A 23466-nucleotide genomic window follows, 5' to 3' on the forward strand; every position below is an offset into this window, starting at 1 on the left:
CCATGAACTGTATTCACATGTAATGTTTTTGTTGTAATATTTTTAGTAATTTACATTGGTGTATGTATTTATACATACAAGGGAGAGAGAGAGAGAGACACACAGCTGCATGCGAGTTCAGTGAACTGTGTTTACTCGTGATCAGGGGTGTATTCATTTCACCAATTCTGTTGAAAGGGATTCTTAAACGGAAGTTTCTTAAACTGAAGCAAACGGAAAAAAACTGCGATCAACATACCTGAATTTGTCCAATAGAATGTCTTGTTTTCAACTGTTGGACTAATGATTACACCCTATATCAGCTAGATGCAGGCAAGAGTTTGCAAGGTGGTGCTGAATGTCACTGTCTGTCCATTTGTCAGTGTCTGGAACCTAAAATTGATCTCTGTTACATTGAACAGGGTAAATGGAATATGAATGATAGTCAACCAATATGCTGTAATATAAATAAGGCCATGCTCATGAAAAAACAAATCGTCCTCCCTCATCTTAAACGGCACTGGCAAAGTGATATGCCCCAACGCAACTCTAAAGTCTAATACATCCACAGTCCGATTTCAACAAATGTGTAATATTTTGTTTACACTTTTCTCATTGTCTTTGTGGAATGTATATAACAACATTCTGACCTCGCTCAGAATTATTTAGTCCAAATGGCAGGATTACACTATTTGAACCCGTTTGATCACTTTCAAATCGGGGATTTTTTATTTTGAAAGGGAATGGCAAACGCCACTATTGTGGCTAGTTTCACACGGGTACGTGCAACGTCCCTATTGCTCCTGATATGTATGTAGTTCGCTAGCTAACTAACACATTTTCTCCAGTAGCTAGTTAAAATAAGAGATTCACTTCGTGCAAAACATTAGAAAATGTAGCTGGCTAAATGCTTTCTATGATAAACCTTTTGGCAAAAAAAAGACCTTGCTCTTTCATTGTAAACGTCTTATGTTGTGTAGCTTAGTTGCTAGCCAAATAGCTTTACATTATTTTATTTTGTGTGAAAACTATAGTTGCACGCCCCGGAGTAGCGCAACGGGTCTAAAGGCACTGCATTTCGGGTGCAAGAAGTCCCTGATTCGAATCCAGGCATAATCTCATCCGGCCGTGATTGGGAGTCCCATAGGGCCTCGTCCGGGTTTGGCCGTCTTTGTAAATAAGAATGTGTTCTTGACTGACTTGCCTAGTTAATTTTAAAAAATACATACATCTCGGGTCAAGAGTCCATTTATGCTTGGTCCGAAAACGCGGACGCCATATGGGTGGTATGGTGTAATTGCAAACCAGATTGGAGGCACACAGAGGTCACATTTAACTCTACCGCATCGCCATACGCCTCTTACATTTTCGGGCTCCGCATTAACGGTAGGTGAGGGTGGGAGGTCCTGTATAAACACAAACTCACTTCACATCTCTGAGCGGCTCGGAAAAGCCCAAGTATGAATGCCGACTTCTGCAGAGGCCATATCACTGTAAATGTTGCAAGGCCTACGCAGCGCTTTTAAAAAATGTTTATGATGGTGTGCGTTTTTAAAATGCAGATTTCTAAAAGCTAAAGCGACCCCTGCCCTGTTGGCCTGTTGGCCTGGTAACTGTTGCAATGTAACATTAGCTAGCTAGGAAACGTCTGAAATGTGCAAGGCAAACGTAGAAGACATGAGTTTCACTCCGAACTGAAGCCTGGGCAGCTGCTAAACTTAACCAACCTCTGGCTAAACCGTGGGCTTTAATGGACCTCCACTAGTAACACTATAACTACATAGATACTGGAGATCCATAAAGCCCACTAGCAGCTGCCCAGGCTAACGCATAACTAACTATTTTACACTACTGTAAATAATACTGAAGCTAAGACACCTTGACCTGTTGATATTTAGCTAACGTTAGCTAGGTTTAAAAAAAAAAAAAAAAAAGTCCCTGGCTTCGTTCTGCCTCCGACAAGTCGCACCTTTACGGAGGCCAATCAAAAACGGTGGAGGTACATTTGAGTCCACAATTTTCCATCCGGTGCACCAGCAAATGCATCAACACATAAGCATCTTAAAGTCTGTTTACTGGCCAGCAAATGACAATGTAAGAGTGTATGCTTTGATTTGAATTGTAATTCATGAAGTGTATTGATGAATTGGCAAACACTAGACAGGTAGCTAGATAGCTGTTTTTTTAGTACAAGGTCGCTCATGAGAGTCGTGACACATCTAGTAGCAGATAGCTAACGTTAGCTAGCTCAGGTGGTGACAACAATCTGTGACTACTGCCGCGTTCATAACATATCTGGCCTCAAATACAACTGGGAACTGAGAGTGAGGGAAACCGTGTTTTGAACGGTCATCCAATTTGGCAGTCCAAGTCTGCAACTCGGGCCTCTTTCGAGAGCTCGAAGTTTCCGACCTAAAGATCACCGACGTCATGATTTTACCTGTTTATTGTCTTTCAACTTCCCAGTTGTTTTGAAAGCACCATCCCACAGAGTTTCTAAACCTCTTGGATCGTACTTTCTTGCTAGCTAGCTAGTTACAGCAACAGCACAGATTAATACAGCCTGTATTTCTTTGGTAGCAACATCTGTCCTACAGTCCTAGCTAGCATCCTTATTTCTTGAAACATATCCATGTCCCACCCTGGCAGCTCAATCCAATGAAGATGGAAATGTATGTTTCCAGCATAAGCAAACGTAATGGTGAGTATTATTGCTGGACTTTTATATGTTACACATGACACTACTTTATGTTTTTGTTCATTCATTTGTTTGGTTTGTCTTTTTTAAATGTGTTTTTCTACTTTACAGCCACAAAGACAGATCTGAGTTTGTTGCTGGAGTGTCTGAAGTACCAGATGAAATGTCCTGCTTCACAGAAACAAGCTCTTTTCACCATCTACTCCATCTGTCAACAGAGAGGTCTCTCACACGCCCACACAAACAGCACATCTTCTGTAGATCGATTTAATAGACAAATGAACCAATAATAGTGATGTAATGTCACTGATTCTCTCTGTTTCAGAAGAGAATGTTGACTTCTTCAGAGAGATGGGAGGAGTGGTGTTTGTGTACAACCTCTCTAAATCCAGTGTTCACTCAGAGGTCAGGGAGACTGCTCAGTTCACACTGGGAATGCTGGCAGAGGCCAATGGTTTGTGTGTATATGTTGGTAGTGTACTTTAAGCAGTTTCTCTCTGATGCTGACGTACGTGTATTGTAAACACACTGTGTGTATGTGCAGTGTACTGTAAGCAGGCCCTGTGTAGGAGGGAGACATTCAGTGATCTGGCCGAGTGTCTGATGCAGCAGGACAGTCCACTGACCCAGAGGAGAGTAGCCGTCTACCTGCTCTCTGTCCTCGTCGCCAACAACAGTAAGAGCAGACAGGAAAAACTGACTTTAGGTTTCTTTGGTCCGGCTGGGGTTGATAGTTGATTTCGAACAGAGGGTGATTGTCATGACAGGCAGGTGTTTTACCTGGTACAGCCAGAGGAGGATGGGGCTCCCCTGTCTAGTGCCTCTCAAGGTTTCTACCTTCCAGGGAGTTTTTCCTTGACACTGTACTAGTGCTTGATTTTTGAAGTCTAAGCTGGGTTACTGTGAAGCACCTAAGCCCTGTTCACACTACAGGACGTAATGCTGAAATCAGTTTTGCAGGAAAAATAATAGATTTGGATATGCAAAAAAAAAAAGGATTTGAGTCACTTCTAAACCTCCAGTGTGAACAAGGCTTTATTGATGTTAATGTGAAAAGCACTAGGCTATATATATTGTACATACAGATGTGGTTAATTGTGTGTGTGCTGCTTCAGGGTCTGGCCAGAAGTTCGCTCAGACCTCAGGCTGTCTGGATATCCTGCTGGACTTGTTCAGGTAAACACTGAAATGCACTTCACTGGGTTTCCGGCAGACATGGGTTGAAATAGACAACGAATGATCTTTTACAATCAAGACCTGCATGGTCAAGAGGTGAGCAGATGATTACATTGTATTAAAGTAAAACTGTACAGGGCAACTCCAATTCAGGTTGATTAATGTTTGTTTCTCTCCCCAGAACTAGTTTCCCTCTCTCTGGTGAGGCCACAGTGAGACCTGCTAACGTCACTCAGCTGTTCCAACTCTGGACCTCTGTGTCCAGTGCTCTCTGTGGCTGTGTCAACAACCCCCAGAATGGTAATGTGTGTGTCTGTGTGTATTTGTGTCCTTGTACAGTGTTCTATGCAACTGTACATTAAATAAACAAGGGTGGTTATGCATGTGTGTAACTTGGTGGACAAAGAAAAATGTTCTTTCCCTAGAGGAGAGCCAGCGTATGTGTGTGTCAGCCTTCCCCCTGGTCAAGGGCTGGCTGCAGCAGCTCTCTCACCCCTACGCAGAGATGGTTCAGCCCATCTGCTCCTTTATATCCATGACTGTTGCCAACAACCGTGAGTAAAACAGGGATGTTTCATGTTTAGAGTCAGTTACTTACATACTGTATGTATCTTGTGATTGAAAAGGTATGTTAGCCTTTTTAGATTTTCTTGAGTTGTCTTGTCACACACAGAATACTTGGGTTGCTTTTGCAATGGACAGTATGTAATTGTAATCCGAGTAGTTTTATAAGTGCAGTGTTGTTTCTATTTCTATGACGGCCAGGCAAAGATCTTAAAGATAGATGCAGACCTTCAGTCTGTAGAGATTCGTGTCCTAGAGCGTTTTGGTAACTGTTCAAATGAAGGTTTAAATCTCTCTCTTTCTCTCCCTGGTGTTAAGGAAGGAAGGATGGATGGATGCAGGCCTTTAGTCTTTAGAGGCTACAGTGTAGATGGTTTTGGTTTGTCTGAACACTCATTATTCTGTATTCATCTCCGATCTCTGTGTCTCCCACTTATCTATCTCTCTCGACCCCTCTCACAGATTTTGCTCAGGATAGTTTTTCCACAGTCGGCGGGCTCGGAAATCTGACACTCACTCTGATTCGCTTAGCCTCTGATGCCTCCCACAGCCCATTGGCTTGTCAGCTGTCTGTCATCATGACCAAGACCCTGTCAGCCTGCATCATTGACAACCGTGAGTGACTCATTCCCTGAATCCCAAATCAACCCTTCTCCCCTACTGCTAGGGCGAACTCACTCTCATACAGCCATGTAAACCAGCTCTCCTTAGGTAACCTGTCCATTTGATCCTCTCTCCCCCTACTGTGTGTAGCTGTGTTGGCGTCAGGTCTGGCAGGTTATGGTTTGGTTGCTCAGCTCCACTCCCTGCTGTCCAGCCCCAGCCTGGAGCCCCAAGACAGGCTCATTGTCATACTCACCCTGGGACACTGCACTGAGGCCTCTGGTATGGCTGGGACGCACAGCTTTATTTGCATCAAATAATGACGATAAAACATCTTGCAATTCCAAATGAAAACATTAAGTTATTACAACAATGATAACTGCACAGTAATAACTGTGATAACTACAGCATTTATTTAATTCAATTCTCTCTTCTAGAGGAGCACCGGTCTCAGTTCTTACAGTGTGGAGGTCTGTCCCTCATCACTCTACTGACTGAGTCTACCAGTGAAGAGCTCAGGAAGGCTGCTGCCTTCATACTGCAGACCTGCAAACAGGCTAGTGAGTACACACACAGACCTGTATGCAAACGTCAGATGTCAGTGTTGAAGTGAGTCTACCCATTTCATTATGTCCGTAGCATTGTCTTTCCTCTCATCCTGCTCCTCCCTGTCCTCCCAGCTGTGTTTCTGCGCGGTGCGGTACATGGGGAGTCTCAGGGTCAGACTGCAGAGCTGGAGCCCCCTGTGGACATGGAGGGGTACTGGAGGTCAGCACGAGACATGCTGCACAGGATCAACCAGCTGGAGAGACAACAGGCTCAGGTATATTACACCACACACACATATACATGGCGGGAACCCGGTTACTGGGATTTACCGCCCAAGACCATTCTCTTTTCCCGGGATAAATAACTGCGAGAAACTAGTAAATTATAATAAATTATTTATATGAACAGCATGGCATGAAATGGAACTGTTAAATTATATGCAATGTCTAAATCTGTCTTCTTTACGGCCTCTGCATGACGAATTATCAACACTCAGGGTGGCGACAGACAGCCCATCTCAGTATGGAGAGCAGTTCACTATGCATGTAGACCTATCATCTCATCATGGTAACTTTATTTTCTTGTGACGGGTGCTGTAGGCCTGCATTTGCTGCAGCATAGTCTACAGTAATATAAAGAATAAATGTACATCTTTTGGGGGTCACCTTGTTTTTTAATTGTAATTACTTTTACAATTTTGTTGCAGCTGCAGAGTCACTCAAATATCGTTGCTTTAAATCAGTGCACGCCCAAGCACTCTCTTTCTCTCCATTAACTCCATTCAAATTGCATCCAAAATAGATAATCATGTTCTAGTTAAGCAATAAGGCACCAGGGGGTGTGGTATATGGCCAATTTACAACGGCTAAGGGCTGTTATGCACAACGCAACGCAGAGTGCCTGGATACAGCCCTTAGCCGTGGTATATTGGCATTTATCACAAACACCCGAGGTGCCTTATTGCTATTATAAACTGGTTACCAACATAATTGGAGCATTAAAAATACATGTTTTGTTATACACGTGATATACGGTCTGATATACCACAGCTTTCAGCCAATCAGCATTCAGGGCTAGGACCACTCCGTTTGGTAGGTTGTCATTGTAAATAAGATTTTGTTCTTAACTGACTTGCCTAGTTAAATACAATTATAAACATACATTGATATATAGCCCTATATATAGATGTCCTAGCCTACCTCTTTCAGGTAATACATTCAATGCAGTATTAGCCTTATATTTAGCTAATTAATGATGGGTTATGCATAATAAGCTTCTAACTTATAGCCTCTGTCTCTTGTGCAAAACAGATGCACCTGTGCTCCACTGGCTTCTCCCATGCAGGATAATCTAGACTAGAATGGCGTTCTGGACATTTTTTTTGTTTGTATTTCTTATACCAATAAACTATTTGAAGAGTGATGCAAGCTCTTGTTTGCTTAATGTTAAATACAGCAGCCAATAGAAGGTAGTTTGAAAGAAGAGCGAACGTGCGCTGGCGGTAGGCTATAGCGGTTATTTATTCAGACCCATAACCATTCAATCAAACAAATACAAATAATAACTTACATTTTCGTGAAGAGAAGTGAAAGCCTTCTGCATCTAATTCTAGTCCTATATTATTCAATGATGTCATTGTGTGTGTGTTGGGGTTGTTGAACAGGGAGCGGAGGAGGAGTGGGAGGGGGTTGAACCAAGTTCCTCAGACCGACAGAACCCTGCAGAATGGGGGAGGAAGGAGCTACTCTTACCCCTACCTCTACCCCCATCCTTATCCCTACCGCCTCACCACACCTCTTTACCATACCAGGAGTGGAATGGAGGCAGGAGGTATGAGGAAAGAGAGCGTTGGAGAGGAGTAGAGAGTTGGGGTCAAGAGAGAAGAGAGGAGGGAGGAGGAGAAGAGAGGGGGATGTCCTGTGAACACACCCCAGTCTGGCCGGTTCTAGAGGGGAGGGTTGGAGATGGAGAGAGAGAGGATCTACACCATAGAGTCCTAGAGGAGAATCAACCCACAAACAGAGGGCGGGACCTAACGGTGCGGGTCTAACACAGCTCTGGTCCACTCTACACACAATGGTCCTGTCCAGAACAACCCCTACCCTCTAGGGGACGTCATGCCAATCTGAAGGAATTGGATAGGTATAATAAGAAATATGGTAGCTCCACCTTGCCCTGTGACATGTTGTTTCTGGACAGGACCAATCTATTTTACAGACACTGTACTAGGCTCTCCAAGCGCACTGACTCTCTTGGGTATTTTATAGTAAGTTAAGTGTCAAGGTGTGTGTGTGTTTTGATCTGAAGCGTGTAAGGAGACAGACCAGTGAGGAGCCTCAGAAACTCAGCCGCAGCAGAGAGAGTGAGAGGGAGAAGAGAACACACACACAAAGGCACACCACTCTGCACATGTACACACTTGGAAACACACAACCAGAGAAGGACAGGGGCTTGGCAGCTAAGAGAAATACTTATCCTCTCTACACAAACACACTCACAAAGAAATGCACAAACACAGCATCACACACACAGACCGAGAACGGCAGAGACAAGCACCTTGGCATGAGAGAGCAGGCTCACACACCGTCTGTGTCAGCCGTGGGCTATGCTGGACCTTGTAGAGCCAGTGTCCCTGGGCAGCCCCGTGATGGAGAGGATGAGAGGTGTTCTGTATATCTGGGGACAGGAACAGTGGTCCCTTCCTCCTCCAGTCCACTAGAAGGACACTCCCAGACACACACACACAGGTCAGCACTCTGCACTATATGCAAATGCAGTATTTATTGAAACATGAATCTTGTGAAATGTTTCATGTCATGTAAGAAATGTAATTCTGTGTACCATTCTTCTCTTCCTCATGGTGTGTTTTAGCCAAGTGTTGAAGTGCCAAGCTCCAGGCAAGCCAGGAATGAGCAGGCAGAAGAAACCGTTGGATGATGAAGGTACAAAAATGTCAATGGGATAAAGTGACAATGCAAGACTGTCTACACTATGTTTTTACATTTACATTTAAGTCATTTAGCAGACGCTCTTATCCAGAGTATACAAAAATATGTGGACACCCCTTGAAATTAGTGTATTTGGCTGTTTCAGCCACACCCGTTGCTGACAGGTATAAAATAGAGCACACAGCCATGCAATCTCCATAGACAAACATTGGCAGTAGAATGGTCTTACTGAAGAGCTCAGTGACTTTCAACGTGGCACCGTCATAGGATGCCACCTTTCTAACAAGTCAGTTTGTCAAATTTCTGCCCTGCTAGAGCTGGCCCAGACAACTGTAAGTGCTGTTATTGTGAAGTGGAAACGTCTAGGAGCAACAACGGCTCAGCCGCGAAGTGGTAGGCCACGCAAGCTCACAGAACGGGACCGCGGATTGCTGAAGCGTGTAGCACGTAAAAATAATCTGTCGTCATTTGCAATACTACCCACTGAGTTCGACACTGCGTCTGGAATCAACGTCAGCACAAGAACTGTTCATCGAGTGGTTTATGAAATGGGTTTCCATGGCCGACCAGCCGCACACAAACCTAAGATCAACATGCGCAATGCCAAGTGTCGGCTGGAGTGGTGTAAAGCTCGCCTCCATTGGACTTTGGAGCATTGATAATGCTTTCTCTGGAGTGATGACTCACACTTCACTATCTGGAAGTCCAACAGATGAATCAGGGTTTGGCGGATGCCAGTACAACACTACCTGCCCCAATAGTGCCAACTGTAAAGTTTGGCGGAGGAGAAATAATGGTCTGGGCCTGTTTTTCATGGTTCAGGCTAGGCCCCTTAGTTCCAGCGAAGGGAAATCTTAGCTCTACAGCATTCTAGACAATTCTGTGCTTACAACTTTGTGGCACCTTTTGGATGAATTGGAACGCCGACTGCGAGCCAGGCCTAATCACCCAACATCGTTGCCCGACCTCACTAATGCTCTTGTGGCTGAATGGAAGCAAGTCCCCGCAGCAATGTTCCAACAACTAGTGGAAAGCCGTACCAGAAGGGTGGAGGCTGTTATAGAAGGGGGGTGACCAACTCCATGTTAATGCCCATGATTTTGGAATGAGATGTTTGACAAGCAGCTGTCTACATACTTTTGTTCATGTAGTGTATCTATTTATCTATAGCTCTGAAAAAAGCTTAACTGTCTCATAGCAAAACCGTGTTCACCCAGCTGTTTCCGTCTCCCCAGGCTGTGTGTTCGGTTTGGTGACCAGCCGGTCGTTCCCTGTCCTCCAAAGGAACTGTCCCCACAGCTGTGACCTGCACCTGGTATTGCAGCAGGCCACACACAGTTACACACAGCACCTCCGAGATATACGCAGGAGGAGAGAAATACACACAACGGGACAGAGAGAGACTCGGCGAGGGACACAGAGCGTCTGGGATCACTGCAGAGATAAGATTCCTGAAGTGCTGAACACACCCACACACCGATGTGATTTGAATTCGGATATGTGTCCTGTTGTAACAGAGGCCAGTCTGACTCCTGTCTGTAAAGGAACCCTCCTGAGGAGCTTCTCAACCAACAGCGGACAACGCAACACTGATCACAACCGTAAGATTCACCATCTCAACAAAATATTTACATATCCCCTCTGTCTTTTCTGTGAAAAACAATAATATATTATGTAGTTCTCTCGCCCCTCCCTGTTTTCTTTCTTAGATGTGAGTCTCACTCCCCTTGAGACCTGTGGTCCATGTGAAGGTATCGCTTGGAATCCTTTGCATGAAGGTCTGATGAAGAGCCTCTCTTCTGTGACCAGCAGGGGGCAGGAGAGAGGAGGTACTGTATGTTCAGACACCATGACAACACCTTAGCCTTTATTTTATCCTGCCAATAATGAGATAACCGTATCGTTTCTCTTGTATCATCTGTGTGTGTGTGGCATCATCACTGTGTGCCCTCAGGCCCCTAATCTACCACTTCCACATAGTGCGTATGTTATCGTGTGTGTATGCATGTGTCTGTTCCAATGTTTGTGTTGCTTCACAGTTCCCGCTGTTCCATAAGGTTTTTTAAAATCTAATTTTACTACTTGCGTCAGTTACTTGATGTGGAATAGAGTTCCATGTAGTCATGGTTTATGTAATACTGTGTGTCTCCCATAATCTGATCTGGACTTGGGGAATGTGAAGAGGCCTCTTGTGGCATGTCTTGTGGGGTATGCATGGGTGTCCGAGCTGTGTACTAGTACTGTCAATACTAGAGGTCGACCGATTAATCGGCATGGCCTGTCCGATTAATGGCATGGCCGATTAATTGGGGCCGATTTCAAGCTTTCATAACAATCGGTAATCTGCATTTTTGGATGCCGATTACGTTGCAATCCACGGGGAGACTGGTGGCAGGCTTGACCACCTGTTACGTGAGTACAGCAAGGAGCCAAGGTAAGTTGCTAGATAGCATTAAACTTATAAAAATCAATCTTAACATAATCACTAGTTAACTACACATGGTTGATGATAATACTAGTTTAACTAGCTTGTCCTGCGTTGCATATAATCAATGTGGTGCCTGTTAATGTATCATCGAATCACAGCCTACTTTGCCAAATGGGTGATTTAACAAAAGCGCATTCGTGAAAAAAAGCACTATCGTTGCCCCAATGTCCCTAACCATAAACATCAATGCCTTTCTTAAAATCAATATACAAGTATATTTTTTTTAAACCTGCATATTTGGATAAAACACATGTTAGCAGGCAATATTAACTAGGGAAACTTCTTGCGTTCCAGTGCAAGCAGAGTCAGGGTATATGCAGCAGTTTGGGCCGCCTGGCTCGTTGCGAACTGTGTGAAGACCATTTATTCCTAACAAAGACCGTAATTAATTTTCCAGAATTTTACATAATTATTTACATTTACATTGAAGTCATTTAGCAGACGCTCTTATCCAGAGCGACTTACATTGAAGGTTGTGCAATGTAACAGCAATATTTAGACTTAGGGTTGCCACCCGTTCGATAAAATCCGGAACGGTTCCGTATTTCACTGAAAGAATAAACGTTTAGTTTTCGAAATGGTAGTTTCTGGATTTTACCATATTAATGACCTGAGGCTCATATTTCTGTGTTTATTATATTATAATTAAGTCTATGATTTGATAGTGGTCTGACTGAGCGGTGGTAGGCAGCAGCAGGCTCGTAAGCATTCATTCAAACAGCACTTTCTGCATTTGCTAGCAGCTCTTTGCAATGCGCAGCGCTGTTTATGATTTATCAACTCTCAAGATTATGGCAATACTATAGTGCCTATAAGAACATCCAATAGTCAAAGTTATATGAAATACAAATGGTATAGAGGGAAATAGTCCTAAAATTCCTATAATAACTACAACCTAAAACTTCTTAACTGGGAATATTGAAGACTCATGTTGAAAGGAACCATCAGCTTTCTTCATATGTTTTCATGTTCTGAGCAAGGAACTTAAACGTTTACTTTTTTACATGGCACATATTGCACTTTTACTTTCTTCTCCAACACTGTTTTTGCATTTATTTAAACCAAATTGAACATGTTTCATTATTTATTTGAGAAAATGTATTTTAATTATGTATTATATTAAGTTTAAATAAGTGTTCATTCAGTATTGTTGTAATTGTCATTATATAAATAAATAAATTGTCCGATTAATCGGTATCGGCCTTTTTGGTCCTCCAATAATCGGTATCGACGTTGAAAAATCATAATCGGTAGACCTCTCGTCAATACCTCTCATAAATAAAAGTAGTGTTGAAGTCAATCTCCATAACTTTCAGCCAGGAGAGATTGACATGCATATTATTGATATTAGCTCTCTGAGTACATCCAAGGGCCAGCTGTGCTGCCCTGTTCTGAGCCAATTGCAATTTTCCTAAGTCCTTTTTTGTGGCACCTGACCACACGACAGAACAGTAGTCAAGGTGCGAGGACCTGTAGGACCTGCATTGTTGATAGTGTTGTTAAGAAGGCAGAGCATTGCTTTATTATAGACAGACTTCTCCCCATCTTAGCTACTACTGCATCAATATTTTTTGACCATGACAGTTTACAATCTAGTGTTACTCCAAGCAGTTTAGTAATCTCAACTTGCTCAATTTCCATATTATTTATTACAAGATTTAGTTGAGGTTTAGGGTTTAGTGACTGTTTTGTTCCAAATACAAAGCTTTTAGTTTTAGAAATATTTAGGGCAAACTTATTCCTTTCCACCCACTCTGAAACTAACTGCAGCTCTTTGTTGAGTGTTGCAGTCATTTCAGTCGCTGTTGTAGCTGACGTGTATAGTGTTGAGTCATCCGCATATATAGACACTCTGGCTTTACTCAAAGTCAATGGCATGTCTTTAGTAAAAATTGAAAAAAGCAAGGTGCCCAAACAGCTAACCTGTGGAATTCCTGGTTCTAACTGGATTATAGTTGATAGGCTTCCATTAAAGAACACCCTCTGTGTTCTGTTTGACAAGTAACTATTTATCCACATTATAGCAGGGGGTGTAAAGCCATAACACATAGGTTTTTCCACAGTAGACTATGATCAATAATTTCAAAAGCTGCACTGAACAAGACAGCCCCCACAATAATTTTATCATCAATTCCTCTCAGCCAATCATCAGTCATTTGTGTAAGTGCTGTGCTTGTTGAGTGTCCTTCCCTATAAGCGTGCTGAAAGTCTGTTGTCAATTTGTTTACTGTAAAATAGCATTGTATCTGGTCAAACTACATTTTTTCCAGAAGTTTACTAAGGGTTGGTAACAGGCTGATTGGTCGACTATTTGAGTCAGTAAAGGGGGCTTTACTATTCTTGGGTAGCGGAATGACTAGCTTCACTCCAGGCCTGAGGGCACATGCTCTCTAGTAGGCCTAAATTTTATCAGCATATCGATTGCGCAACCAGGGGTGGAAAAACCTTGGATCATTGTTACTCTAACTTCCGGGACGCATATAAGGCCCTGCCCCGCCCCCCTTTCGGAAAAGCTGACCACGACTCCATTTTGTTGATCCCTGCCTACAGACAGAAACTAAAAAAAGAAGCTCCCACGATGAGGTCTGTCCAACGCTGGTCCAACCAAGCTGACTCCACACTCCAAGACTGCTTCCATCACGTGGACTGGGATATGTTTCGTATTGCGTCAGATAACAATATTGACGAATATGCTGATTCGGTGTGCGAGTTCATTAGAACGTGCGTTGAAGATGTCGTTCCCATAGCAATGATTAAAACATTCCCTAACCAGAAACTGTGGATTGATGGCAGCATTCGCGTGAAACTGAAAGCGCGAATCACTGCTTTTAATCAGGGCAAGGTGTCTGGTAACATGACCGAATACAAACAGTGCAGCTATTCCCTCCGCAAGGCTATCAATCAAGCTAAGCGTCAGTACAGAGACAAAGTAGAATCTCAATTCAACGGCTCAGACACAAGAGGCATGTGGCAGGGTCTACAGTCAATCACGGACTACAAGAAGAAAACCAGCCCAGTCACGGACCAGGATGTCTTGCTCCCAGGCAGACTAAATAACTTTTTTGCCCGCTTTGAGGACAACACAGTGCCACTGACACGGCCTGCAACGAAAACATGCGGACTCTTCTTCACTGCAGCCGAGGTGAGTAAGACATTTAAACGTGTTAACCCTCGCAAGGCTGCAGGCCCAGACTGCATCCCCAGCCGCGTCCTCACAGAATGCGCAGACCAGCTGGCCGGTGTGTTTACGGACATATTCAATCAATCCCTATACCAGTCTGCTGTTCCCACATGCTTCAAGAGGGCCACCATTGTTCCTGTTCCCAAGAAAGCTAAGGTAACTGAGCTAAACGACTACCGCCCCGTAGCACTCACTTCCGTCATCATGAAGTGCTTTGAGAGACTAGTCAAGGACCATATCACCTCCACCCTACCTGACACCCTAGACCCAATCCAATTTGCTTACCGCCCAAATAGGTCCACAGACGATGCAATCTCAACCACACTGCACACTGCCCTAACCCATCTGGACAAGAGGAATACCTATGTGAGAATGCTGTTCATCGACTACAGCTCGTCATTCAACATCATAGTACCCTCCAAGCTCGTCATCAAGCTCGAGACCCTGGGTCTCGACCCCGCCCTGTGCAACTGGGTACTGGACTTCCTGACGGGCCGCCCCCAGGTGGTGAGGGTAGGTAACAACATCTCCTCCCCTCTGATCCTCAACACTGGGGCCCCACAAGGGTGCGTTCTGAGCCCTCTCCTGTACTCCCTGTTCACCCACGACTGTGTGGCCACGCACGCCTCCAACTCAATCATCAAGTTTGCGGACGACACAACAGTGGTAGGCTTGATTACCAACAACGACGAGACGGCCTACAGGGAGGAGGTGAGGGCCCTCGGAGTGTGGTGTCAGGAAAATAACTTCACACTCAACGTCAACAAAACTAAGGAGATGATTGTGGACTTCAGGAAACAGCAGAGGGAACACCCCCCTATCCACATCGATGGAACAGTAGTGGAGAGGGTAGCAAGTTTTAAGTTCCTCAGCATACACATCACAGACAAACTGAATTGGTCCATTCACACAGACAGCATCGTGAAGAAGGAGCAGGAGCGCCTCTTCAACCTCAGGAGGCTGAAGAAATTCGGCTTGTCACCAAAAGCACTCGCAAACTTCTACAGATGCACAATCGAGAGCATCCTGGCGGGCTGTATCACCGCCTGGTACGGCAACTGCTCCGCCCTCAACCGTAAGGCTCTCCAGAGGGTAGTGAGGTCTGCACAACGCATCACCGGGGGCAAACTACCTGCCCTCCAGGACACCTACACCACCCGATGTTACAGGAAGGCCATAAAGATCATCAAGGACATCAACCACCTGAACCACTGCCTGTTCACCCCGCTATCATCCAGAAGGCGAGGTCAGTACAGGTGCATCAAAGCTGGGACCGAGAGACTGAAAATCAGCTTCTTGCTATCTCAAGGCCATCAGACTGTTAAACAGCCACCACTAACATTGAGTGGCTGCTGCCAACACACTGACACTGACTCAACTCCAGCCACTTTAATAATGGGAATGGATGGGAAATGTAAAATATATCACTAGCCACTTTAAACAATGCTACCTTATATAATGTTACATACCCTACATTATTCATCTCATGTATACGTATACACTGTACTCTATATCATCTACTGCATCTTTATGTAATACATGTATCACTAGCCACTAACTATGCCACTTTGTTTACATACTCATCTCATATGTATATACTGTACTCGATATACCATCTACTGTATCTTGCCTATGCTGCTCTGTACCATAACTCATTCATATCTTTATGTACATATTCTTTATCCCCTTACACTGTGTATAAGACAGTAGTTTTGGAATTGTTAGTTAGATTACTTGTTGGTTATTACTGCATTGTCGGAACTAGAAGCACAAGCATTTCGCTACACTCGCATTAACATCTGCTAACCATGTGTATGTGACAAATAAAATTTGATTTGAAATTGAAGATGTGGTAAATAGGAGTGGCAATATAATCTGCTATTATCCTCAGTCATTTTCCATCTAGATTGTCAGACCCTGGTGGCTTGTCATTGTTGATAGACATCCATTTTTTCACTTCTTCCACACTGACTTTTACAGAAATCAAAAGTACAATTCTCGTCTTTCATAATTTGGTCTGATATACTTTGTGTAGTGTCAGCGTTTGTTGCTGGCATGTCATCCCGAAGTTTGCTTATCTTGCCAATGAAAAAGTAATTAAAGTAGTTTGCAATATCAGTGGGCTTTTTGATTCAATGAGCCAAGTTGGCCTTTTTCCCAAAATGTCATTTAAGTTGCCCCGGATGCTTTTTTAAATAATTCTTTATATAATTGATATTTGTTTTTTTAGTTTAGTCACATGATTTTTAATTTGCAGTACGTTTGCCAATTAGTTGGGCTGCCACACTTACTTGCCATACCTCATCCCTCAACCATACCATTTTTAAATTCCTCATCAATCCACAGGGATGTAACAGTTTTAGTAATTTTCTTAATGGTTGTGAGTTTATTAGTAACTGGGATAAGTAGTTTCATAAATGTGTCAAGTGCGGCATCTGGTTGCTCCTTATTACACACACAGACCAGCAAATATTGTTTACATCATTGTTAAGAATCCCTTTTGGCCCGACAGTCTAGGGGGGATGGTAATGAGACCCGTAACAACTCATGCAAATTATTAGTGACAAAGTAAAAGTGTGCACGAAATAACCACGACAACAGAAATCTACCGTCAAACTCTAGGTTTATTTATAAACACAGTAATGGGGGGGGGGAAGCAGGAAAAGGGGCTGAGCTGGACCCAAGGAAAGAAAATAAATATACAAAAACACACCCCTAAGCTAGACTAGCCTACTTTAACAACAACTAACTAACCAAAAATACAGTGGGTGGTCCACCCAGTTCTAACTAGTGTATTTAACAAAGTTCACCTACGGGTAGTGTATGTGTTATGCAGGTGAATGAGGACCCAAAAGCGACTTAACGAAAACAGAGTCTTTATTCCAGTCTAAGACAAAAGCGATAATCCTGATATTATCTAGGTGAAAGCAAAAACAGGAAAACTGAAATCCACTCGTCAGTAGAGAGGAATGACTGGAGACGCGACCACAGACTGCAGGTCGCGTCGGGCAGGCACCGGCCGTAGCTGACATTGACACCTGCTCACACGCAGCATCTGAAGAAGGTAAAACACGACAGGGCGGAACAAGGACACAGAACAGCGAACATCACACAAGGATCCGACAAGGACAGAAGCGGAAAACAGAGGGAGAAATAGGGGACAGGTGTGAAAAGAGTAAATGAGGTAGTTAGGAGAATGAGGAACAGCTGGGAGCAGGAACGGAAAGAGAGAGAGGGAGAGAGGAAGGGGGAGAGAGGAATAGAAAGAGGGAAAGAACCTAATAAGACCAGCAGAGGGAAACGAATAGAAGGGAAGCACAGAGACAAGACATGATAATCAATGACAAAACATGACAGTATGCCCATGGGCGACTTGTCTTGGTTTCCCCCTTTTCCCACCAGCAAACAAACAAACACCATAACCAAAAACAATACTCACATGTGATGACAAAGTGCTATGGAGGTGCTTTAAACAAAAGAGAGGTTAAGACACAAAGCGAGAGTGAACCACAGAGACCTACAGACATGGCATTTACAGAGAGATTGAGCTGAGCTGAGCTCTAGAACAAACAAATGATGGGGTTTTTAAACCATGGGGAAGGAACTGTGATAGGTCAGGAAATAGGAGGAGGTGTGTCTTCTGATTGATGATTGATTGTTGACTGATTGGGGAGTGATGATTTTCACCTGTGAGTGGAGAAGGAGAGAAAAGAAACACACAAAGGATAACTGTATCCATAACAATCATCAACATATGAATCACTAAAAAACTTCTTGTATGACCTCTTATACACTATATTAGGCCCAGCCTTTGGAACTTTGGTTTGCATAGATATGGCTATTATATTGTTTATATTGTGATCACTACATCCTATGGATTTGGATATTGCAAATATCTGCACCGTTAGTAAAAATGTGATCAATACATGTTGATGATTTAATTCCTGTGCTGTTTGTAACTACCCTGGTAGGTTGACTGACAACCTGATTCAGGTTGCAGGCACTGGTTACAGTTTGAACTTTTTTCCTGAGTGGGCAGCTTAATGATAGCTAGTCAATATTTAAATCCCCCAGAAAATATACTTCTCTGTTAATATCATGTACATTATCAAGCATTTCACACATTATCCAGATACTGATTGTTAGCACTTTGTGGTCTGTAGCAGCTTCCCACCAGAATGGGCTTTAGGTGAGGCAGATGAACCTGTAGCCATATTACTTCAACAGTATTTAACATTAGGTTGTCTCTAAGCTTTACAGGAATGTGGTTCTGAATATAGACAGCAACATAGCCTCCCTTGGCATTTCTGTCTTTTCAGTAGATGTTATAACAATGTATTGCTACCACTGTATTATCAAATGTATTATCTAAGTGAGTTTCAGAGATAGTCAGAATATAAATGTAATCTGTTGCAAGCAAGTTATTGACTTCATGGACCTTGTTTCTTAGGCTACATATGTTAATATGGGCTATTTTTAGTACTTTTCTGGGTGCTTGATTGTTTTAATGCTTTACTGGGAAGCTTATCAGAGGTAGACTTACTCTTGTTATTTACATTGGAGCTGATAGTGCAGGGTGAGCCTCAGTGCTAACAGTGTAACTCTGGTTTATAGGCTCATGATTACTGCTTACAATAGCTGTAGGATAAACGGATATATTCCTTGCAGTTAGGGTTACATAAATGAAATGACTTCTGTTTGCCAATGCCCCTAAGATCATGTACATTTGATGCAGCATTATGACAACTCATTGTCACAATGGTAGGGATTAACTGAGCTGGTCCTGGATCATTTACCAGTCATTGTTTCAAGGCATCCTTGAAATGCATGTACAGAGTCCAGGAGCCAAGATGATTTGGATGGACTCTGTCATTCCTGTAGAGTATATTCTGTTTCCAGAAGGTGTCAAAGTTATCAGTACAAGTGGCAAAGCTGTTTCTGGTCTTTGTCAGTTCCGGGGTCAACATCTCCATGGAGACCCTCTTGAAAGTCCAATATTTAGAAAATTGTCTGCTTACATGCAAAACATTTTGGGACTGTATCAACAGTGGACTAATGAGTGGATTTACCCTTTTAAGTTAGATGCTGGTAACAGGCTGCTATGAAGTTACAACTAATATGCGAATTGAATGTGTTTTTTCCCCCGTGGGATTCCTGGTCTCCAGTGTATTCCTTGTAGCACAGAGAAATGTTCTCACACTGGCTGATAGCTAGTCAACTCTGTTACTGACCTCTACAGCTGTATAACACAACTCCAGCTAGTACAGTTGTACAACTCCAGCTAGTTTACTCTGTTCTATAGAGGTACAGTTGTACAACTCCAGCTAGTTTACACTGTTCTATACCAGTACAGTTGTACAACTCCAGTTAGTTTACACTGTTCTATACCAGTACAGTTGTACAACTCCAGTTAGTTTACACTGTTCTATACCAGTACAGTTGTACAACTCCAGTTAGTTTACACTGTTCTATACCAGTACAGTTGTACAACTCCAGCTAGTTTACACTGTTCTATACCAGTACAGTTGTACAACTCCAGTTAGTTTACACTGTTCTATACCAGTACAGTTGTACATCTCCAGTTAGTTTACACTGTTCTATACCAGTACAGTTGTACAACTCCAGTTAGTTTACACTGTTCTATACCAGTACAGTTGTACAACTCCAGTTAGTTTACACTGTTCTATACCAGTACAGTTGTACAACTCCAGTTAGTTTACACTGTTCTATACCAGTACAGTTGTACAACTCCAGTTAGTTTACACTGTTCTATACCAGTACAGTTGTACAACTCCAGTTAGTTTACACTGTTCTATACCAGTACAGTTGTACAACTCCCGCTAGTTTGCACTGTTCTATACCAGTACAGTTGTACAACTCCAGTTAGTTCTATACCAGTTTACAACTCCAGTTAGTTTACACTGTTCTATACCAGTACAGTTGTACAACTCCAGTTAGTTTACACTGTTCTATACCAGTACAGTTGTACAACTCCAGTTAGTTTACACTGTTCTATACCAGTACAGTTGTACAACTCCAGCTAGTTTACACTGTTCTATACCAGTACAGTTGTACAACTCCAGCTAGTTTACACTGTTCTATACCAGTACAGTTGTACAACTCCAGTTAGTTTACACTGTTCTATACCAGTACAGTTGTACAACTCCAGCTAGTTTACACTGTTCTATACCAGTACAGTTGTACAACTCCAGATAGTTTACACTGTTCTATACCAGTACAGTTGTACAACTCCAGCTAGTTTACACTGTTCTATACCAGTACAGTTGTACAACTCCAGATAGTTTACACTGTTCTATACCAGTACAGTTGTACAACTCCAGCTAGTTTACACTGTTCTATACCAGTACAGTTGTACAACTCCAGATAGTTTACACTGTTCTAGAGGTACAGTTGTACAACACTAGCTAGTTTACACTCTTATAGCGCTCTTATCGTGTGAACTGTGTGAACTGTGTGTTGATTCACAGTTCACAGATTTACTCTGCTCTTTTTGAGCACCTTTCCTCCTTCAAAGAAATACTACACTCTTTCTTTGTCCGTTCGTTTTTCTTTTGCTCTCTAACCCACTTTCCCGCTCTGTTTTTATGTCTTGCTTTCCCCCCCCCGTACTCTCTCTCTCTGCCCCTCTCATATGCTCCATTTATCCTTATTTCTCCCTTTTTCCCTCTCTGATCAGTGAATCTCTTCTGTGTTCTATTGTTCTGGTAGCAGGCAGCTGTATTAGGCCTGACTGACCTAATGTCACTTCCAATGAAGAAGACAAAGAGAGAGAGATTGTATTTTCTCTTTATTTGATTGTGTCTCTGTTTACCTCAATGAGCTCTGTGAGCTGTTGGTCTCTGCTCACAATAAGGCTTGACACGTCTGTTCTTTGCTTACTGTCTCCCTCTTTTTTTCCCTCACACTTTCACACACACACACACACACTCACACGCACATGCAGACAGAAGGGAGGACGGTGTCATGGATGAGGAGGACGGTGTCATGGATGAGGAGTACGGTGTCGATGAGGAGGACGGTGTCATGGATGAGGAGGACGGTGTCATGGATGAGGAGGACGGTGTCATCGATGGGGAGGACGGTGTCATCGGTGGGGAGGACGATGTCATCGGTGGGGAGGACGGTGTCATGCATGAGGAGGACGGTGTCATGGATAATCAGCAGAAGACTCTTTCTATGGGAAACCCATCTTTGACTGTAAGAGAGATGAGTGTATCCAGATGTCTCTGTAGAAGTGAGTGTTGAATTGGAGGTTAATCTATAGTGGATGGACTGTATAGAACGACCAGTGTTCTAGTAATCAGGCAATGTGGGAGAAGAGACCACTATGCCAGTGTGTGTGTAGTAGGGGAATGTTATCCAGAGGTATGTGTGTCATGGTGTCCTCTGTCTTGCAGCAGAGCAGTTCCAAAACCAAGGAAAAGAGGGTGAATACCAATGAGGTGTGTTTGTGTTTTGTCTCATGTCCTCTGTCTGTCTCTCTGTCTTACTGTTCTTTACCCTGCATTCTCCTACATTCCTTGTACATTGATCCTCCCAATTCAATTTCAGTTTAAGGGGCTTTATAGGAAACATGTTTATTGCCAAAGCAAAGTGAAATAAAAAATGAACAGTAAACATTACTTACAAAAGATTTAAATAACGTAATGTCAAATGTTGTGTATATACAGTGTTGTAATGATGTGCAAATCATTCAAGTACAAAAGGGAAAATAAATAAACAAATATAGGTTGTATTTACAATAGTGTTTGTTCACTGGTTGCCCTTTTGTGGAAACAGGTCACAAATTGTGCTGCTGTGATTGCACACTGTGGAATATCACCCAATAGATATGGAAGTTTATCAACATTTGATTTGTTTTTGAATTCTTTGTGGGTCTGTAATCTGAGGGAAATATATGTGTCTCTAATATGGTCATACATTTGGCAGGAGGTTAGGAAGTGCAGCTCAGTTTCCACCTCAATTTGTGGGCAGTGTGCACATAACCTGTCTGCTCTTGAGAGCCAGGTCTGTCTTCAGCGAACTCTATCTATTTACAGAGGAGGGAGAGGAGGAACTTCAGCCGTGAGGAGGAGAGTTATCTGTGTCGAGGTATAGAGCGGTTTGGTCCATCCTGGAACTCCATCCTTTGGGCCTATCCGTTCCAGCCGGGACGCACCAACGTTGACCTGGCCAAGAAATACAAACGCCTGCAGGTGATAGGCATCAACAATGGTTTTACAAAAATGTATGTATGTCACTGAATTCAATTTCAGTTGGTGAGTATTCAACTGACCCTGCTCTCTCGTCATTTTTTGGGTCTTGTTCTCCATTTTGTTCTGTCTCTCATTCTCTCTTTCTTTCCCTACAGGCTAAAGCCCAGGGTATGGATTCAGACTCCATGAGATCCTAGAGGAACACATTGTCTATTGTACATACATCACAGTCATATATTTTAAATACTTTAATGTAATATTCAATAATAGTTTAAATACTATAATTTAGTCCCCAGTTTGAAATGAATTACTATGCTGTGCTACTGTAAATAAAATACATAATTTGTTATTTAAGTTAGTACTATATTTGAAATATGTTAATTTCATGGTCATGGAGGGTGGATGAATGGTCCGTTCTGTATTTCTCAACCTTGTTGTTTTACACAGCATTTTGCTGCCTATTTGAAGTAGTTGGAATATTGTTTGGAATAGAAAAATGGCAATTATTTGTGTAATGATTTGCACTTGACGGTTTCATAATTTATCTTGTTCATTGTTAATGTATGGATTGAGATTGAAATGGTTGTTCACTCGTCATCCCCTGAAGTTGTTTGTATTGAATTAAACAGAAGAGTGTTTGTATGCAGTGATGTGTGTGTCACTGTCTGATAATCTCACACCATGCTTTTTCATTCAGGGACCCTCAAGGCTCCATAACAATGAGGATGTTCATTTACTGACTTGAGGTCAGTAAACAGTAAACAGCTTTTTCTACTTCTAGAGAGTTTGTCCCTTAAGGGGAAATGCTTTCTATAGCTTAATATTAAACACCAATATCTAAGACACTTTTTATGCAATGCATGGGTGTGAATGGTTTAAACATGCATGAAACATAGGAGACCGTGTGGGAGAAGAAAAGATACGTGAAAGATATATTTGAGTTTGAGTGGCATACAGCCGACAGACATTGAATACTGTATCTTGATGTATTTTAGTCTGGATTTGGATACAGGGATTGTGTTCTCATTGGGAAAACAACAGCAGGAGCTCATACTTTTGATGGA

General features: G+C 42.7%; 2 protein-coding genes across 8 annotated transcripts; both read left to right on the forward strand.

Moving 5' to 3' along the window:
- The first annotated feature begins 864 nt into the window (after positions 1 to 864).
- On the forward strand, positions 865 to 6986 carry LOC124017517 (telomere repeats-binding bouquet formation protein 1-like). Of its 4 annotated transcripts, XM_046332731.1 has the most exons (14): positions 865 to 1365; positions 2629 to 2680; positions 2789 to 2899; positions 3003 to 3131; positions 3222 to 3353; positions 3793 to 3853; positions 4035 to 4153; positions 4279 to 4407; positions 4880 to 5032; positions 5171 to 5302; positions 5458 to 5580; positions 5701 to 5843; positions 6066 to 6136; positions 6880 to 6986. In XM_046332731.1, coding segments are annotated over exons 1-14 (1491 nt in total). In that variant the 5' UTR covers positions 865 to 1230; the 3' UTR covers positions 6881 to 6986. The 4 variants fall into 4 exon arrangements, with proteins under 4 accessions (XP_046188687.1, XP_046188689.1, XP_046188686.1 ...); XM_046332733.1 differs by lacking the exon at positions 6880 to 6986 and having other exon boundaries at positions 2560 to 2680; positions 6066 to 6396; XM_046332730.1 differs by lacking the exon at positions 6880 to 6986 and having other exon boundaries at positions 6066 to 6396.
- Positions 6987 to 7229: 243 nt separating this feature from the next.
- Positions 7230 to 23038, forward strand: LOC124017515. 4 transcript variants are annotated; one of them, XM_046332727.1, is made up of 9 exons: positions 7230 to 7607; positions 7877 to 8316; positions 8441 to 8511; positions 9753 to 10118; positions 10227 to 10346; positions 21151 to 21404; positions 21608 to 21649; positions 22247 to 22434; positions 22558 to 23038. In XM_046332727.1, exons 1-9 carry the CDS (start codon positions 7482 to 7484, stop codon positions 22589 to 22591), a joined length of 1641 nt encoding a protein of 546 aa, XP_046188683.1. In that variant the 5' UTR covers positions 7230 to 7481; the 3' UTR covers positions 22592 to 23038. The 4 variants fall into 4 exon arrangements, with proteins under 4 accessions (XP_046188683.1, XP_046188682.1, XP_046188685.1 ...); XM_046332726.1 differs by having other exon boundaries at positions 7240 to 7607; positions 21605 to 21649; XM_046332728.1 differs by having other exon boundaries at positions 7241 to 7607; positions 21605 to 21649; positions 22247 to 22402.
- Positions 23039 to 23466: the final 428 nt, after the last annotated feature.

This window comes from Oncorhynchus gorbuscha, unplaced genomic scaffold (assembly GCF_021184085.1).
Source record: "Oncorhynchus gorbuscha isolate QuinsamMale2020 ecotype Even-year unplaced genomic scaffold, OgorEven_v1.0 Un_scaffold_2654, whole genome shotgun sequence".
NCBI classification, from domain to species: domain Eukaryota; kingdom Metazoa; phylum Chordata; class Actinopteri; order Salmoniformes; family Salmonidae; genus Oncorhynchus; species Oncorhynchus gorbuscha.

Coding starts and splice junctions, on each gene's coding strand:
- LOC124017515 (XM_046332726.1), top strand. CDS start 7,482: ATGTCCTGTGAACACACCCCAGTCTGGCCGGTTCTAGAGGGGAGGGTT. Junction 7,608..7,876: donor ACAGAGGGCGGGACCTAACG/GTGCGGGTCTAA, acceptor TTTGATCTGAAG/CGTGTAAGGAGACAGACCAG. Junction 8,512..9,752: donor GAAACCGTTGGATGATGAAG/GTACAAAAATGT, acceptor CCGTCTCCCCAG/GCTGTGTGTTCGGTTTGGTG.
- LOC124017517 (XM_046332730.1), top strand. CDS start 1,231: ATGCTTGGTCCGAAAACGCGGACGCCATATGGGTGGTATGGTGTAATT. Junction 2,681..2,788: donor CAGCATAAGCAAACGTAATG/GTGAGTATTATT, acceptor TCTACTTTACAG/CCACAAAGACAGATCTGAGT. Junction 4,408..4,879: donor CATGACTGTTGCCAACAACC/GTGAGTAAAACA, acceptor CCCCTCTCACAG/ATTTTGCTCAGGATAGTTTT.